This window comes from Loxodonta africana, chromosome 23 (genome assembly GCF_030014295.1).
Source record: "Loxodonta africana isolate mLoxAfr1 chromosome 23, mLoxAfr1.hap2, whole genome shotgun sequence".
Taxonomy (NCBI): Eukaryota; Metazoa; Chordata; class Mammalia; order Proboscidea; family Elephantidae; genus Loxodonta; species Loxodonta africana.
In genome coordinates, this window is record NC_087364.1 from 15,324,467 (window position 1) to 15,341,742 (window position 17,276).

General features: G+C 38.9%; 1 protein-coding gene across 4 annotated transcripts in view; it reads right to left on the bottom strand.

Moving 5' to 3' along the window:
- The window catches only part of CLYBL (citramalyl-CoA lyase), a 303,214-nt gene that overhangs the window by 18,606 nt on the left and 267,332 nt on the right, over positions 1–17,276 (bottom strand). For all 4 annotated transcript variants that reach the window (XM_064275273.1, XM_064275274.1, XM_064275272.1 and 1 more), the window contains exons 3-7: positions 14,166–14,354; positions 9,968–10,069; positions 8,109–8,202; positions 6,689–6,856; positions 1,591–1,715 (exon numbers count right to left, since the gene is read on the bottom strand). In XM_064275273.1, the coding sequence (XP_064131343.1) occupies positions 1,591–1,715; positions 6,689–6,856; positions 8,109–8,202; positions 9,968–10,069; positions 14,166–14,354 (678 nt within the window). The remainder of the gene's footprint in view (positions 1–1,590; positions 1,716–6,688; positions 6,857–8,108; positions 8,203–9,967; positions 10,070–14,165; positions 14,355–17,276) is intronic.

Here is a 17,276-nt window from a genome sequence, read left to right on the forward strand (position 1 = left end):
CTCAGTTTATTATTTCAGCAGGACATATTATTATATGCATACCCCCAGCTGGCCTAAGGTCCACACCAGAGGTACGGAAGCATTAAGTGTGTACAGGCAAGCACTGAGAGGGGAGTAGATAGAGTTATTTGCAAATATGAATGAAACGTACATAGCTGTACTCTTTAGGCAAATATTTATGTTTATTCATGTAGGATTTAGATTTTTTGGTTAAGATAAAGAAATGGATACAAAACATAATGTCGATATAAAATATTTTTCTAGGAAGCACAACCTTCTTCTGATGGCCACTATGGGGTGGAAACGAAAGGAACTGCTGTAAACCCAAATCAGAAGTTTCTAATTTCACATAATTTACTTTGGATACTAAGTGCAAGTTTGTGCAAAGATGAACCTGTGTGTGTGTATGCGTGCGTGTGTGTGTGTGAGAGAGAGAGAGGGTAAGCATGTGTGCACTTTCAGAGTTGAAGACAGGTAGCCATAGCGAGAAGGAGGGAATGACCCTTTTAATATTGATACCCACTTCAGCAAGTCCCTGGATTTTCAGGTGTTTTTACTGCCGGTGAAAAGTGCAAGCCACCCTTCTCGCATTGATGAGGCACTTTTCACAGGTTCACCGCTGAAAAGCAAGGATTTTGTTTGTTTGCCGTGAACCTCAGCCCCTTAATGAATGTTCAATAATCTTTCCCTTCTACGTAATTTTGCACCGCAGACATCAAAACTTCACCTCTTCTGTGAGTAACAAGGCCGCGTCTAGACAGTTACTCCAGGACAGGTTTATAAAGGCAACTTTTCCCCCTTCCCACTTAAAAAGAGGCACACGGCATTATTGCAAATAACCTTTAAGATAATTAACCGACAATGCTGCAACTAGCATAAAATCTTCCTTGAGGCGACACCTAATTTAAGTGTTACTGGCACAAAGTGGAGACAGATTGTGCATCATTGCCGCAATATTTACATAGCAGAAACCCACAGCGCAGGAAACGCCAGACTCAATGATGCACTAAATTAGGAACAACCGTGGTCCAGCGTGAATTTGCTTTCCATTCTCTCCAAATCTCAGGTCCAGAAACTGGTACAGACACATCTCTCCAACCTCCCACTCCTAAGTGACGGAACCTGAGGAGATTTTTGTACTTTTTTTTTTTTTTTCCTCCCCCAAATTCAAATAACTTGAAATTTATTTCTCCTCTCCACAAGAAACATTTGGTCAAACTGTGTTTATTTCATTACAACTTGCTCTCACTTTGATCTAAAATTATTTTCATCTGAATGCTGCATCGAAGTAGACAGAGCAAAACTAAAGAGACTTTTTCATTTTCTCTGAGGCTGACAATATAGTTTATGAAAAGAATAAAACAAGGGACTTGAGAGGCAGTTAGGGAAATATTTAGGAACGTGGGAAAAACAAATCTACTTGAAGCAATTTTCTCACTGATGAATGTTGCCCTTCCCCCTCCAAAAAAAAAAAATGCAATGAGTTTTTTTAAAACTATTCAGACAATAATTTTCTTTTTCATTCTTCCCCACAGCTGAATAGTATTTGGAATATCCGTGTTACACCCAAAGTATTAACAAAACGTTTACCTTTCCTAATTGTTGATGTTCTCTGAAGGCAGTGATCAGTTCTTCAGCCCACTTAATTTTTTCACGAGAAGGAGAAAATTGCTCCTGGACCACGACAATTTGGTTCGGGTGGATCACCTGCTTACCTACAAGGAGATTAATAACACTGGCAACCCGAAACAACAAACAGATGTTCAAACAAAATGTTTCAACCACACCAGGCTCCTGAATGCCTCACAGACTGTCTGTTAAATAACTAATTATTTTAGAACTTTTTTTTTTTTTTAAAGAGAACTGCAATCAGGCAGGATTTTCCAGAAAACCACATAAGAACCAATACAACAATGGAAGTAATTGTTTCCGATCCTATAGAAATGCCACCTAAGTGCGGATAATCTCTCATTTTTAGTTACAGGTGGATTGACTGGGCAGCTCTTTGAATAACTGCTTTGGCTGGAACTCTAAACGATAATGTCTGCAAATTAGAGTGATTATTTTGAGTTAAAGTACAAAAAAAAAAAAAATTAAGCAATAATTCTCTCAAATTTTATCAGTTGTCTTTTGCTTACTTTGTAGAGAGCACCCTACCTTCCATGATGTCTTTTAGAAGTGGTCTATTGTTTTTCATAAAGCTTACAAAGCTTTTCAACCATGTTAACATCAAATAGTGTCTCTCAGTAATATATTTAATTTCCTTTCTTTTTGATAAATACAGTGGATCCTTTATAACCACTAATAGAAAACTGAATTTCAATGAAAATATTTTATTCTGTACAGTAAAAGCAAAGGCAAATTTGAACACTGTGGTCTCTAGATTACATCATTTAAAAATTTTACAATAAAGTCACAGAAATTTTCTCTATCCAGAAGTATATCCAGATTTACCCTTTTTGCTTATAGAATGAAGAGTATATATTTTCCCTTCGGATGGCTACTTACACACCTCTGTACTAATAGCTTCAAAAAAGCTTTATGATTCTTTTTGAAGTTTAAGGGTTTTAAATAAAAACACTATACAAACAGTCACAGGATTCTGTGAAATCATGCAGTCATTAAAAAAAAAATTTAACATTCAGGGAAATGTGGAATCTAATCAGGCCATTAACAAAATGCAACATAATTTCATGTTATAATAATGATGAGATTATATTTTATTATATGATAAAATTATGGACATACTTGGCTGCTTACAAACCAATGTACACCTAATGATAATTTACTCCAAGTATATTTGTTATGTTCACTTGCTTTGCCTTTGAAATCGTTAAATTGTTTCAACACTTAGCAAGTACATATTATATTCTGAAGAGTCAAATCCTGTTATTGTCATTATTCTATTGAATAAAAAAGGAACAATATTTTTGTAAGAAAACATTTTTTAGTATTTTATGAAAAAGTGTTGAAAGAGATAAATATGACACTGTCTTTTCTTTACAGTGGCATAATTAAAACATCTTCACATTGCTGTTTCATTCTTACCTGACTGTTAGCCTACTAATTAAACATGAAAAACCTATATAAATAAAGATGCTTTGAATGATTTGAGGAATAATTTCTGGGAACGAATAACACTGGTGATGATACACGAGAGGTTTTTCAACAGCAGGTAGTGAGATTATATATAAAGAATCTAATAGCCGTTATATTATTATTAATAAAGGATGTCAGTTCTGGTAGTCATTTCCGACTAATTGTTAGTCCTGAATTTTATAATTTATGTACATAATTTGTACTGATGTATAAAAAGCCAGATTTCATGGGAACGCCTTGGTATGGGCACTATAATTTGAGGAGCAAACGTAAACTACTTGTAATAATACTGTGAGGCTGCTAATGGCTTCCAAGTACCAATATTTTGGTAGTGAGGTTAATTGTAAGATACGCATTAGGTTTTAGAAATTTATGAGCATTCATTTTCTACGTGAAGGTCTCTTTTGCTACATCTCACGTATTCCAACGACTGTAGAACAGACTTTAATGCCATGTGGGAATGAAGCAAATATTTTATACAGAAGAGTTGTCATTGACAAGTTACTGAGAGGGTGCAAAATTGGAAGACATTAAAATTTATGACCATGAAAATCCTTTTTACAGTACCACTGGATATATCGTGCTTTAAATCAATACCTGTCAAGTCTTTTAGGTAACTGTATGATGGTGTCATTTTTGTCTTCTACAAAAGACTGCAAAAAAGAGAAGAAAACCTATAGTGTTTCATATTTATAATCTTTCTTCTCAGCATGCAGTACTGCAGTAGCTGTAATGACTAAGTCAGCTGTTAAAGCTTTACTGCAAGATTTATTTTGGGTTTCTTTTTATGAAAATATCCCTAAAGTTAATGGCCATTTACACAGGCAATGCACTGATTTAGAATCAGCCTACAGGGATCGCGGCCCTGTGAAACAACAGTGCAGAAAACAAACTCTAACCCACTGTTTGCTGCATGACTAACTTTTAAGAAACTACAACTCATTAAAATGTGTTTAATTTTTAAAAGCACAGAAAATCCACACAGCACAGACTTAGCATTCCTCATCAGTGTGATGGATAACATAAGTCTTTCACTGGATTTTAAACCTTCTGACCACCTGTTTCAGATAGGTGTGTATTCCTCCCTTCCTCCCTTTCCGTCTCTCCTTCTTCTCTTCCTTCCCTCTTGTGCAAAGCCCAAGTCTGGCTGTTAAATGTCAAATAAGTAGGGCAAACAGTTCACGAGTGGGCTAAAATACTCTTTATAACACACTTTTTTTATAAATGCTACAAATAATTCCATTATCAGATTAACTATCTTTTTGTTGGGATGCAGAAATATAATTAGGGCAAGAGAGGATCTTTAAAAATTTCAACATGGCTATTTTTTATGAAGTGTAACACCTAGTTTACTGACTAGCAGGCTTGCGTATATAATGGGCACTGCACCCTCCGTGCCTCCCCATTCTCCCCTCTTCCATTTTTTTGTGACTCCCTGTTGTAGCGAAACAATCGTGCCAGGCCCCTAAGCTCCTTATACCGACTTGGGCACAGTCTACAAGTTTAAACCTCATCTGAAATAACTCCTCTTCTGCGATTGAATTAGGGACCAATTTAATTCAGTCCTTTGTGTCGGACAAACTCTCAAGCTACCTTATCAATTCTGGAGCAAACATTTACCCCAGAGGAAGCCAAAGAAACCCAGGTCATACTGAGTGACAATGACAGAAGCCAGTATCAACTTAGTGCTTTCTGTTTTTTATTGAATTAGTTTCCATTTCCGAGCAACTTCTGGCTGCTTGGGAACCAATACCACATATTTTAGGCTGACAACATTGGTGTAGATTAGAGAGATTTCATGGCATTTTTCTCCCCAAGCTTTCCATCTGGGCAACATCCTAACCAGTCACTGGAAAGAGTCAGGTGTAATAGGCCGCTGGGACAAACAGCACCACGGATATGGCAGAGTGACTGCTTTCTTTGTCAATCACTACGAAATGTAAAGGCAGTTCACTTATTAATAGTTCAGATAATTAAAATATATTTCTCTGTAAGGGGTTATATTTATTTTAACTCTAATGTTAAAAACACAAAAACAAATGTCAGCACTTTACTCAATTGTAATATAACACTAAAATTACTTCTTAAGTCTTTCAATTGTACTTTGGGTTAAATCATTTTAAATTCAAGGTTACTTTATGAAATGTTTCTTTCAAAACTCCTAAATTGATACATTTCAAACATATTTATAAAAGGAATAACATGGATACTTTTCTCTTTTCCTTTCCTTATCAATTGGGTGTATTTCTTTTTTGTTTAATAATATTGTTTTTGGTGAAGGTTTACACAGCAGTTTAGGTTCCCATTCAACGATGTCTACACAAATTGTTCAGTGACATTAGTTACATTCTTCATAACGCGTGAATATTCTCATTATTTCCATTCTAGTTGTTTCATTTCCATTCATCTAGTTTCCCTGCCCCCTTACCTTCTCATCTTTGTTTTAAAGTAACTGTTGCTGTTTGGTCTCATATAGGTGGTTTTTTAAAGGAGCACAGTCTTACAGGTGCTAGGCATTATTTTTTGAGCCAATTTGTTACTTAGCTACAAGGTGACCTAGGGGATAGTTTCAGTTCAAGGTTTCAAGAGTATCTCAGGGCAATAGTCTTGGGGAGTCCTCTAGTCTCAACCAGTCCAGTAGGTCTGTTTTTCTTTTTTTTAATTTTTTTAGGAATTTCAGGTTCTGTTCCACATTTTTCTCCCATTCTATCAGAGGCTGGGAACATTTCTGATGCTGATATCCTTAGGACTTTAAGCCCAAGTACACATAAGAATAACAGAGCTTATGGTGGTTTTATCCATGACTGTGTGTTTATGTGTGTGCAACTGCACTATACACATAGGTGTTGGTGTGTAGAATTCTATTGTGCTTTTCAAAAATGGGCTTCTGTTGCAAAAACATAATCTTCAGTTGCTCCGCTGGCTCACGGGTCTCTGAGTGATCGGGCACAGCAACCAACAGATACCTGTCCACCTGCACTCCAGGCCTGGATTGCAATGGACCCGCTGGCCTTAGTGCCTGCCAATGCCCGGAGGTGTCACCAGGTGCACAGACACTTACTGGGAGGTGAGTGGTGGGAATGAGGGAAAGGAGGGGCTTGAAGTTGGGGCGGGGGCTAGTTATGAGCACGAAACACATCAAAGAAGACCTCACCAAAATTGTTTTCAGAAAGGAATTAATATTCTGCATATTTTAGCAAATTTTTCTTGTACCCCACAAACCCCCACTCGCCCAAATTCTCATGATTACTCATTCAGAAACACTTCTATAATACCTTTAGCCCTCCTCTTATTCAGGTCAGCAAAAGCTGCAACAAAACACTTACCAGGGCTGAAAAAAACCTGTAATTAAAGAGGAAATAAAACGAGTGATTTGTTTTTCTTTTGACTTGACGAGCCAAAGAAAAACATTACAATTTGTTTGTCACGTTCTCGCCCTGGATGGCATTTTCATATTCCAAAGAGTGGAACAAGTATATGAAATAGCTAATTATATGAGCAATACTAACTTCTGGTTAAATATCTATTTTTTTCTGAAATGCTTGCTAACCTAGACCCCACTTTCTAAGAGCTCTTGAAGGAATCATACCAGTAAAGCCCATGGCGGCCCCTTCTCTTGACTGCCTCAGTAACCCGTCTCCATCTCGGAAGTCAATGTATACAAGATCTATGGCTTGTAGACCAAAGGCCTTCGCTACAACAATAATCTTTTGTCGGGCGTAGAGGATGTCCTGGGTTTCTTTACTACTTGTTGCACCTAAAAGTGGGAAATTGACAAAAAAAGGAGACTTCAACTTTGGAAACCGAACCCAGACATTTCTTATAAAAAAACTCAGTTTGTGAAGACACCTATCTCCTTGGGAATGGCTCCCCACCAAAATAATTATTCAGATAAAAATGAAGAGAAGGATTGTGGAAGCAAACTTAAATTTCCTATGTGTCTATCTTGCCAGGCATCTGTTAGTATGATGACTTGTACATGCAAGAAAAGGCCCTGCCCCCATTTCAGGAGCTAGAACCTGGTCACAAGTGATTCCTTATGTACTGCTTCCCTCTTGCCATCCTGGAAGCTCCAGTCCAAGGACAGCACCACACAATGGCACCACACAATGGCTAGCTTTCCGCACTGAGCACAGAACTGCACGTGCTGGCATTGCAATGCCCTGTTTTAGCAGAAGCTCTGGGTCTAAGGCTTCCGGGTTTGGATGGGAAACTTGGGGAAATGGAGGGGACCCATCTTCACAGAGGCAGAAACTGTTGGTAGGCCTTTTGTAGTCCACCAGTCCTGGAAATTCTGGTATTAAATTAACTTTCTTTTTTTTTCTCACCTGTGACAGTCACTGTGTATATGGGGCCTAGGAAACTGCTCAGGGGACGTTCATGTCTTTGGTTCATTGGGACTGTGGATCTGGAAATGCTTTATGTGGTTTTGACCTCACAGTTTCTAGTTATACACACACCCAGGCCCAAAGCATAGTGCTCCAGGGATGGTGAAGATCAATGAAAACCAGCATAAACATCTTAGTGAATATGTAGCAAGAGCTCTGAAATATATTCTAAGAAAAATTTAAGCTGTATTTTAAATAATATTTACATACTACATTTAAAGTAGAAAATAATGAATTTAAGCCAATGTGAAACGGCGTTGAATTCAGTCCTTAGGCTGACATGAAAACAAAACCATTTAAGCTGTGGAGAGGTTGTTCACAGAATATATTTATCGTGAACAAAGTATATCCTGCCTGTTCCTGATCACGTCAGGGGCTGCAACAGGCTTTTTATTATTTTATAAATGAACCAAAGTAATCATGTAGTGCTCTGGTAGCAGAGCAGCTAGGAGAAGTCCTAAATCATCAGGAAGTGCTGTGGGCTCAGCTGAAGAACCACTGTCATGGCTGGCAAATACATTTTGTCATGTAAATGTCCACTGACTGACAGGAGGCAAAGAAAAAAATATACGCACAGGTATACAGAGAAAGAGAGAGAGAGAGAAAATATGTCTTTGACACCTATGCTGGCTCGAAAATCTTCGCCTCCAAAAACGACAGCGTCTAGAAGAAGACCCACTTGAGGGCCAGTCTTCAGTGCTTCTTCACACACCGCCTGTAAGGAAAGCAGAGAAGAAGCAGCTTCCAGAGAAACACACGCGCTGGAGGGAGGGAGCAGGCTGCCTCGCAGCGACAGAAGGCTCTGACTCCCGACAGTTTGGCTGAAAGCAGTCCTAAAACAGCCCAAATTTACCCCTTTTGAAAGGTATTCAATATTGTCTAAGATTAAGTATGTTGTTATTTATTTACTTTGCTTAATTGATCAGTGGCTACTAATGTACAGTAATGTAGTTTAAAATGTTCAAATCATAGTGCATCAGACTTCCAGGGAAACTTTGAGGTAACTCCTTTTGATTGTACTATCCATTATTTATATATATTTTTTTCCCCAAATTTGCTTTTGCTTCAAGGGACTGTCAAACAGCAAACATAAAACTGCTGGAGAGAAGGAAGGGCTTTTCCAATCAAATGAACTAATTGGCTTATTTGCATTGGGATCAAGATTTCTTAGCAAATGTTCTAAGGATTAAATACCTACATGACAAAAAATCTACAACTCCGGAGGGGAAAATAAAAATGCAACAAGTCATCCAAGTTGACAAGTAGCTTCAACATTTATAGAGGAAAATACAGAGGAAATAGCACCTGTCACAGATAGGACTGAATCTGCAAAGGTGGAGATGCAGCTAAGAGACGTGGGTAGGGAAGAAAGAACTGTGTGAGGACTCTGCTGATGAATTTCAGGAAAGGCTGTAAAGCCTTCTAAGTATGTTACGGAATAATATATGGTGAAGCAGCTCTTGAAATTAAATCGCTGTGTGAATCTGGTTGCGTTTAAGGGACGTGCTTTTGATGATATTCTGGGAGTGCCAGGGTGGGCTGGGAGAATTTGTGGTTATTGTGTAAACACGCTGATCACGAGGCTCGAGGCTCGCAGCAGCTCTCTGGCCCTTCTGCACAGTCCAGTGGGTCTCCAAGTCTCCTCCTGGAGAATTTGGCCCCATAGAACCTCTCCAGTATAGTTCAACTGTCTTTGCCCTTTGTTTTTAGTGACCTCTCTCCTGCACTCTGGGGGGCTAAAAAAAATAGGTAGGCTATAACCTCTGAGAAAAAAAAAGGCGGTGGTATTTCGACGTCCCCAGGTCAGGTGGAAAAAGCACATTTTGGAAAACAATATAAATGGCCACTGATAAAGGGGAAAAAAACGAGCTAGCTATGAATTTATTAAGGCAGGTCGTTTACTGCAGCCATGCAATGGTTGAAAACACGTGGCTCAGGGAATCTTCCTGAATGGATGTACATTAGAAAATATTTCAGGTTCCAATGTGGCAAATTGTATTAATATACGACAAATTATTTGTGTGCATTAACTTATAAATATGAATCTTATCTGCTGGACTATTATGGGTAATGTTTCGACAAAGAGGCTGGAAAATTTCCCAATGAAAAGACAGTTGGTACAAAAGAATAATTCAAAGTTAACTCAGGATGGTGACAAAATAAATTTCCATGTTCTTTCATTCTATAAATATAATAATTCAAAGCATATATTTATAAAGTGATTATATAATTTAAATTATTATTAAGATTATAAAAATATTTCACTGAAATATTTAGGACTGTGAAGCTTTTTCTACATAACCAATTTGTTTTCTACCTGGTTTTTGGGCTAATACAGATAACAAATGATGCTCAAGATTTACTTTGCTTATAAATCTTTCTAGAAAAATATTTTAAGTAGATGTTAAAATTGAAAATGAAAGCTCTCTTTAGGTGATAAATAAAATACTAGCTTATCAACCACATTATGATTTTCTTACCTTAAGATTGAGCAAACCCATTGCAGTTTCCACAAAAGGGATTAAATTCATTGGTTGTTCAAGTTTTCGGCCTTTTAAATGGAATGAAAATTTATCTGAAAACTGAAATCGAAATGTCAGAGGTGATTAGTGGGGAAAAGGATGTACAATCTCTGAAATGGAGACAGAGAAGTGGTATTTAAGTCTTTGACCTGAGGAAGTAATATCCCAGCCTCTTTCGTCCACACAAAAGAATTAAAAAAAAAGAAAGAAAGAAAAAAAAGGAAAGACCCAAAGAAAAAAGGTAACAAAGTTCTCACCAAACTAAATAGGAAAGCCCTGAGTATTATAATTTTTTTTTTCTTCCCCCTCAAAGGAGCAATTTGAGGCCTAGGAGTTAGAACTGGATGGGGAGATTCTCAGAGTTTGAAAGCTTTCCTTGAAAACATATGTACTTAAGGCCTCTTGCCCTGACTTGGTTAAATGCAAATGTGGGCTCTTAAAACAATGAAGTCCTACTTTACCTGCCATCTGTTTTTGTTGCCTGCCTATCCCCGACATCAGGCTAACTCTTCAGCAGCCTTCTACGTGGAATCCATATGACTCATTATAGCACCATTACCCTTTGTTCACAAGGTTTTTCTTCCTAATTTTTTAGCTTACCTAGGAAGACCTTAAAAAGGAAGTTTAATTCTTTGAAGACCAAAGCTCTCCAATTTTTTCCATGAGACCAGTTCACAGCTAGCTCTGTGTTGCCAGTGGGGTAGCCCAAATTCCAAAATCTATCATCTGGAAACACACAAAAGCTCCTGCACAGATTCTACCCACCCCCCCCTTTCAAAAGGGGGAAACACACACACACATACACACACACACACGCACACTCTAAATTGTAAATCTATTCTGTCTATCTAGATCTAATAAGATGCGGGGAGATTAAAACAAAAACCCACAGGTATGATAAAGATATTTTTGTAAATAAAGATGAAAACATATATATCCATTTTAAATTTAAGGAATATTCAGCCATTAATGGATATCAAAGGAAAAGGGAATTTTAATCATCTCTCCATTCAGTCTCAGTTGGGTAAATCATATCTAAGAGATTTGCATAAATATAAACCATCAAAGACTTTTCATCTTCAAAGGGGGTTTCAAGACCCTATAAGCTTTGTACTGTAATCATCACAGGTCACAACCCTGCAGGAATAGGGCTGCTATGGCAACATAAAAAAACTAATGCTGAAGGCTTAGCATAATATTCTGACTAATAGAAAGGAAACTCATTTTAAAAGCTGGCAGCCTATTTACCAGAAGCGGGATTAGAGGCGTTATTTCCCCTTTTAGCTGCCCCCTCCTTGCCTGTGCGCCCCCCTTCCTAAAAAAATCTAATCACTGGGATCTTTAAAAAGCTTTTGAGCAATTTGCAGTAACTTTACAATTAGGCTAAAATAAATCACAGCTTTCAGTAATGAAGAATTATTCCCAGTTGCTCCCATGGCTCTGCTCCTTCCTCAGACACCCCCATCATCACCTCCTTAGCAACTTTTTCAAGGGAAGGAATAACTCCACCAAAATGAAGGGATGGCTGCCACGGAAGGGGACAAAATGTATAGCATTTGATGGAAAGGAAAATGCAAACGTAATTTAGGTCACGTTTAAGCTAGAAAATGGGTCATAAGATATTAGAGGCTTTGGTGTTCAATACACAGTGGGGGATTTTTTTTTTCTAATTTTTTAAAATTTGAAACATTCCTTGCCCCGTTCTTTGTGATGATAGCTATAATTGCAGAAATCATAAAGTTAAAATGAGGTCCGCACTTTACATTATAGTCTCTGCTCTGAGTGGGAAAAATCTGTATAATGCCTTTTGTTTTTAAGCCAAGAGGGGCATTTAGAAATGAAATATTCTAGCCCACTCCCCCCCTTGCTTAAAAATTGCATTAAGCGCTAACACAAAAGGTAACTAGTGGAGAAGTTTCAATTAATTTTTTCAAAAGGACACGATTAAATGTTTCCGGCCTGGTAAAATGTTCATTTCATCGAGGTGGAGGGGACTGGGGAGGGGGGGAGGGGAAGAAGGGGGGAAAATCACAAAGAGATTGGGGAGGAGATGAAGTAGCAGGGCTCAGCAATCCTTTCAATTCCAGTGCACACCCAATAGTGTGCTGGAAGAATGCACACTGTTCGGGATTTGTGGGAGAATTGTCCCACGACAAAGGAGGCAGAGTTACGCTTGTTATAGTCCAATAAGCGGTGCCAGTCAAACAAGAACCCACACTAGCGACAAAAGGCGGGCAAGAGATTCTCACACAAAAGAAAACAAGTAAGCCCATCTCTCCGTTGTGCGTCAGGCTCTGGGTTTTACGCTTCACATAAATACAAACGAAGAGGAAAAAATAAACAGCCAAAGAGACTTCTATTAACTATAAATCCTATTTAAATCATTTAATCGCTGGTTGTCTACGTTGCAGTATGTTGCTCACAAACAAGGGTTTAAAGGAGTGAACAGAAGCTGCAGCAAAAGGCTGGTGTGCTCCCCTCCCCCCCCAAATTAAGGGTAATAACAGTGATAAATAGGCATTAACTATGAAACCAGAAGGGAACGGTGACTTCAGATTCCATTTCAATCAGCTTCAGGCAGATTTGAGTGGGGTAGGAGCCCTCAAAGATATTAACATACTATGACCAGTATCTCCAGCTTCTTAGGGTAACCTGAGAGAGGAAAACTTGTTTAGTAAGTAAACACTGGTTCCTGAATATGAGTCTTCAGGAAGAAGCCAACATAGAGCTATCCAACAGAAATATAATGGAAGCCATGCAAGTAACTTCAAATTTCCTAGTAGCTACATTAAAGAAGTAAAATGAAACAGATGAATTTAATTTTAATAATATCTTGTATTTAATCCAACAGCAGAGAAAGATGTGGCAGTCTGCTTCCGTAAAGCTTACAGCCTTGGAAACCCTATGGAGCAGTTCTACTCTGTCCTACAGGGTCGCTATGAGTCAGAATCGACCCAACGACTCAACGGTTTAATCTAGTATATCTAAAATAGGATCATTTCAACATGTAATCAACATAAAAGTTATTAATGAGATATTTCACACTCTTCTTTTTGGTACTAAGTCCTCAAAATCTGGTGTGTATTTTACATGTACAGCATGCCTGAATTTAGAATTGCCACATTTCAAGTGCTCCATAGCGACACATGGCTGGTGGTCACTGCACTGGACAGCTCAGGTCCAGTGTATCCAGATGCATTAAAGAGGTGAGCATTTCCTCAGGTATTATAACCACTAAACATATTTCTATATTGCATCGGCAGCCTTACAGGTAAAAGTAGATGTGGCATCAGAAACTAGCGCTGTTCACACGCCTTACAACACTTCCAACGTTTCCACCTCCAGGGTCTCTCTGCCCTGGAGTGGTGCAATGAAATGTTATTTTTATTCTGCAGAGATCTGCAGGATAATAGTAACCCCTAAATAAAATCTAGCCTCCCCCCTTTAACACTTAAAACAATCATAGCATAATTAGGCCCATTTCAAAGTTTTCTTAAGTAATTTGACATGCCAACCACTTTACATTTCAGGCTTTTATTGGCTGAAAGGTCTGTCATGAAACACAAACACACCTGTCAACAATTAAAAAGGGAAGACATGGAGAACTGCTCAGGAAATAATACCTGCGCTAATTAAAACCATTAGTTAAAAGCTTCCTGTTTATTCCCCCAGCTGCCCTACAGAGTGACCTTTTCCGTCCCTCCTTTGTGTTCATTTTTTCATATATTTGGCTAATGTGCTTTCGGTGTCCATGATTCTTTCAAATGAATCTTGGTAAAAGCCATTTGCATCCCTGCTCTTCCAGGTGGAAGCTTTGGGTTAGGGCCTGGCAGGGTGCAAGACAGGACCCAATTCTCTGGTAAGCTCGTTTCCAGGGATTGCTCTGTGAGGGACACAGAGGAGGCTGTTATGTCCAAAACGCATACCTGATCAGCCAGCAGGAGCATCATTTAAAACGTGGGGCTGCTCCCCATCGCGCTTTGTGAGAGAAGCCAGATTCTTCTGGGGTGAAGGAAATGGTCTCCTTTTTTTTCACTTCCCTTCCTCTTTGCTGTGTGTATACCATTTCAAAACCTGTGGCACCTAAATTCTTCCTTTCTGACTACTCCTTAGCTGGTCCTGAGTCTATAATCAAAGCAAAGCATCAGCTACTCACCCATTGGATTTCTTCAGGATTTTCCACCTTGGGTAGCATCAGGCTGGAAGGAAGGACCCGTGACTGCAAAAGGGTCTCCAGGTCTTCTTCAGCAAGACCGCTAGATACTGAGTTGATTCTCACACACTTTTCTGTTGGGCCCAGATCAAAGTCTTCGAGAGTTTTTACTATTTTCAGTCGAGCTTCATTCTATAAGCATTGAGAAAATTTACATCCTGAGTTTATCTCATCCTTGAGAGGAAACACAGTTGAATGGTTTGTGAAAGTGTTCTGTGGATTCAGAGTGTGAGCACCATTATTATAGTTGCAAATTTCCTGTCCACCAAGTAAATGATATTCGAAGTAAAGCATCCAATCTGATGGGCAGACAATTGATTTCCAGACATCACTCAAGATTACTGTAACACACATAATGTCCACCATAACACACGCGGTACCCTTCTAAATGGGAGTGTCATCTTGCTCATTAGCATTACTTTCCAGCTGGAAAAGTGTAATAACTAACGAAGAGAGAACACTGATTGAGCATTTACTATGTTTTTTAGACAGGATTCTAAGTCCTTTGCACGTATTTTTCTCAGTTAATAAATATAAGAAACTAGATAACATCTGGACAATAGTACTCTCATCTTTCAGCATATTCACATTAGGGGAAAAAATAAGGGCCTGCTTTTCTTTTTCACATGCGTCATAATTGTACTTTTTTTTGAAACTGAGTTGAATCTTGACATTCAATTAAGAAGGTGCTCATAGAAAAATGACACTCCATACTAAAAAAAAAAAAAAGCTCCAGCTTATTCAGCTGCAAGACAATACATAATAACACCAAGAAATCCCACGAAGTGGTAGACAAATACATTTTTTTCTTTGATTTCACAGTCTTTGCTTCATAGTTAAGCAAAACTGAAAGGCTGAAAGGTCTACTTCAGGATTTGAATTGTCCCCAGGGAGGGAAAACATGATACGAAATCAAACATGCTATTTTATTGGCTCTGGGCTGGAGGTGGTGAAGGTGGGGAAGGGGATGGGGAAAGAGAAAGGAGTGCACTGAGGGGTAGCTGGTGGAGTCAAGAGAAAGAAGTACTTGAAGTCATTACTTCCTGCCAACTTCAGTTTCAAAACCAAATTCCTCCCAGTCGCAAACAGCCCTCAGAAAATTCTCATTGTCGAATGAACACTCCTCAAAAGCTGTTTCATTTGGGAAGGGTTTTTATGATACTAATAAAACTTTAAAGGTTCTCACTGCTGATGAATGTAGTTTCAAAATAAAACAAAAAAACAGTCTTGGACGATATACAGCCATTTGAACAGCAATTCTTATCTTGGAAAAGAGCAAACCAAAGTGGAGATAAAAAAAAGAATTATTTAAGCCAATATTCATTTCATTTCCAATCAATGAGACGAGCCAGGACAGCAGATGTAAACCGACGGATAGATGTAGGTCTATGACTGAGGGGAAGCAAGGATGGCTTCCAAATGTGGTCTGAGTTAAACAGTGTGAGGAAACAGTAGCTTAGAGTTGTCAGGTCAGATGGAAATAAGAGTACTGAGGGCCAGTTTGAGACAGCTCTGTGGAGTCCTGATTTACGGGGTTTTGACTGCCAATAATTAGGCTAAGTTTAGATAAAAGCAAGAGAGAGGATGAGAGAGCCAAGGGTGACTTGGTTCTACATCATCCCACAATTGTTCTACCTACCCATCCTCGTGTGCTTCTATGCCCTCTTTATTCACCCACCAAATACCACAATCCCGAAGGTGGAGGGCAGAAGCTAGCCTAATGTCATGGTTCTAAAGCCATCTAGGAAGAACCGCCTGGTGATCTACTTCCAAAAACGCCAGTGAAAACCCTGCGGATCACAATGGTCCGATCTGCAATCCACCATGGGGATGGCACAGGACTGGACAGCGTTTCATTCTGTTGTGCACGCGGTTGCCATGAGTCAGGGGCCCAACTCAACGGCAACTAACAACGAAGCCTTCTAGAGCTGCAGAAAGAAATGTTTCTAGCCCTTCAGCAGAGTGTTTATACAAATCTGTGGCCTCAGAGAACCTGAAACACGTTGTGTTCACTGTAGCCGTACAGCTCCGAGCCGAGGACCGCTCAAGCTTGTAAGCACTTCAGCTGTGAGGTTTTCTCTCAATACTGCAGGTCAGGCTTGTAAAGGGACTGCTGGGACAGAGTGAGTGGCAAATTGAAGGGAACTAACTGGGTGGTGGTTTAGGCTAAAAGGTATTTTAATACCTGAATTATTTGAATAATTGTCTACGTTCTGGCAACAGCCATGCCCCACATTGTTAATGTTGGCGGCAAACAAAATCTGACCTCTAAGTTGTTTTTTTTTTGTCCTACTCGGATTTGAAGGGGACAGTTTGTTCAAAGCTCATGTTCTAAACCTGTTTGAGATTTTATCTAAAGTCAGATTGCCATGGTTTCAGCACATTCCGGTTTACTTAGTAAAATTCAGACCTTGTGAAACCAGCTGCAAATGAAGTACCTACTTCCAATTTTAGGCTAATCTGATGAGTATGTTTCAGGTTATAATAATGAGCAGCCTATGCTCAGGATTTCATTCTGTACCTTTCCAAAAAAAAGATGATGCTTTTTGAGGTATATTGCCACACAAACCCTTATTAACAGGCTGTTGCTTGATGCAATTTACATACACTAAGTGTGCGTCCCCCTGGTATGTATCCCAAAATATCCAACAACTTCACAGAATTTACATCAACCAACAAATATGTTGATTTTTTTTTTCCTTTTGGTATTTTAATGGTGAAATATGTTACTGTGCTAGCAAACACACCCATGCCATCTGTTGGGTTGAGAGGAAGGCAGCTTCTGAGAACAATTAAGTTTAGTTCTTGGTGTTTAGCTAGAGAGAGTCACATTCCACGGAGCTGTGAAAAGAAAGAAATTCTGTGTTTCCCTCTCTGTCTCCAACACACAACTTTGGGTCATCTCTCTTTTACATCTCTCTCATCTCCATCACCTCTCTTTCTTTCTCTTTCCCCCTTTTTCTTTGGCTCCTGTTTAGCCTTGACCATTCTCCCAACTTCCACCAGGTTAGGTGGGTTAGTAAGAAATGGCTTGGTAGACCCTGTCTCCTCCAA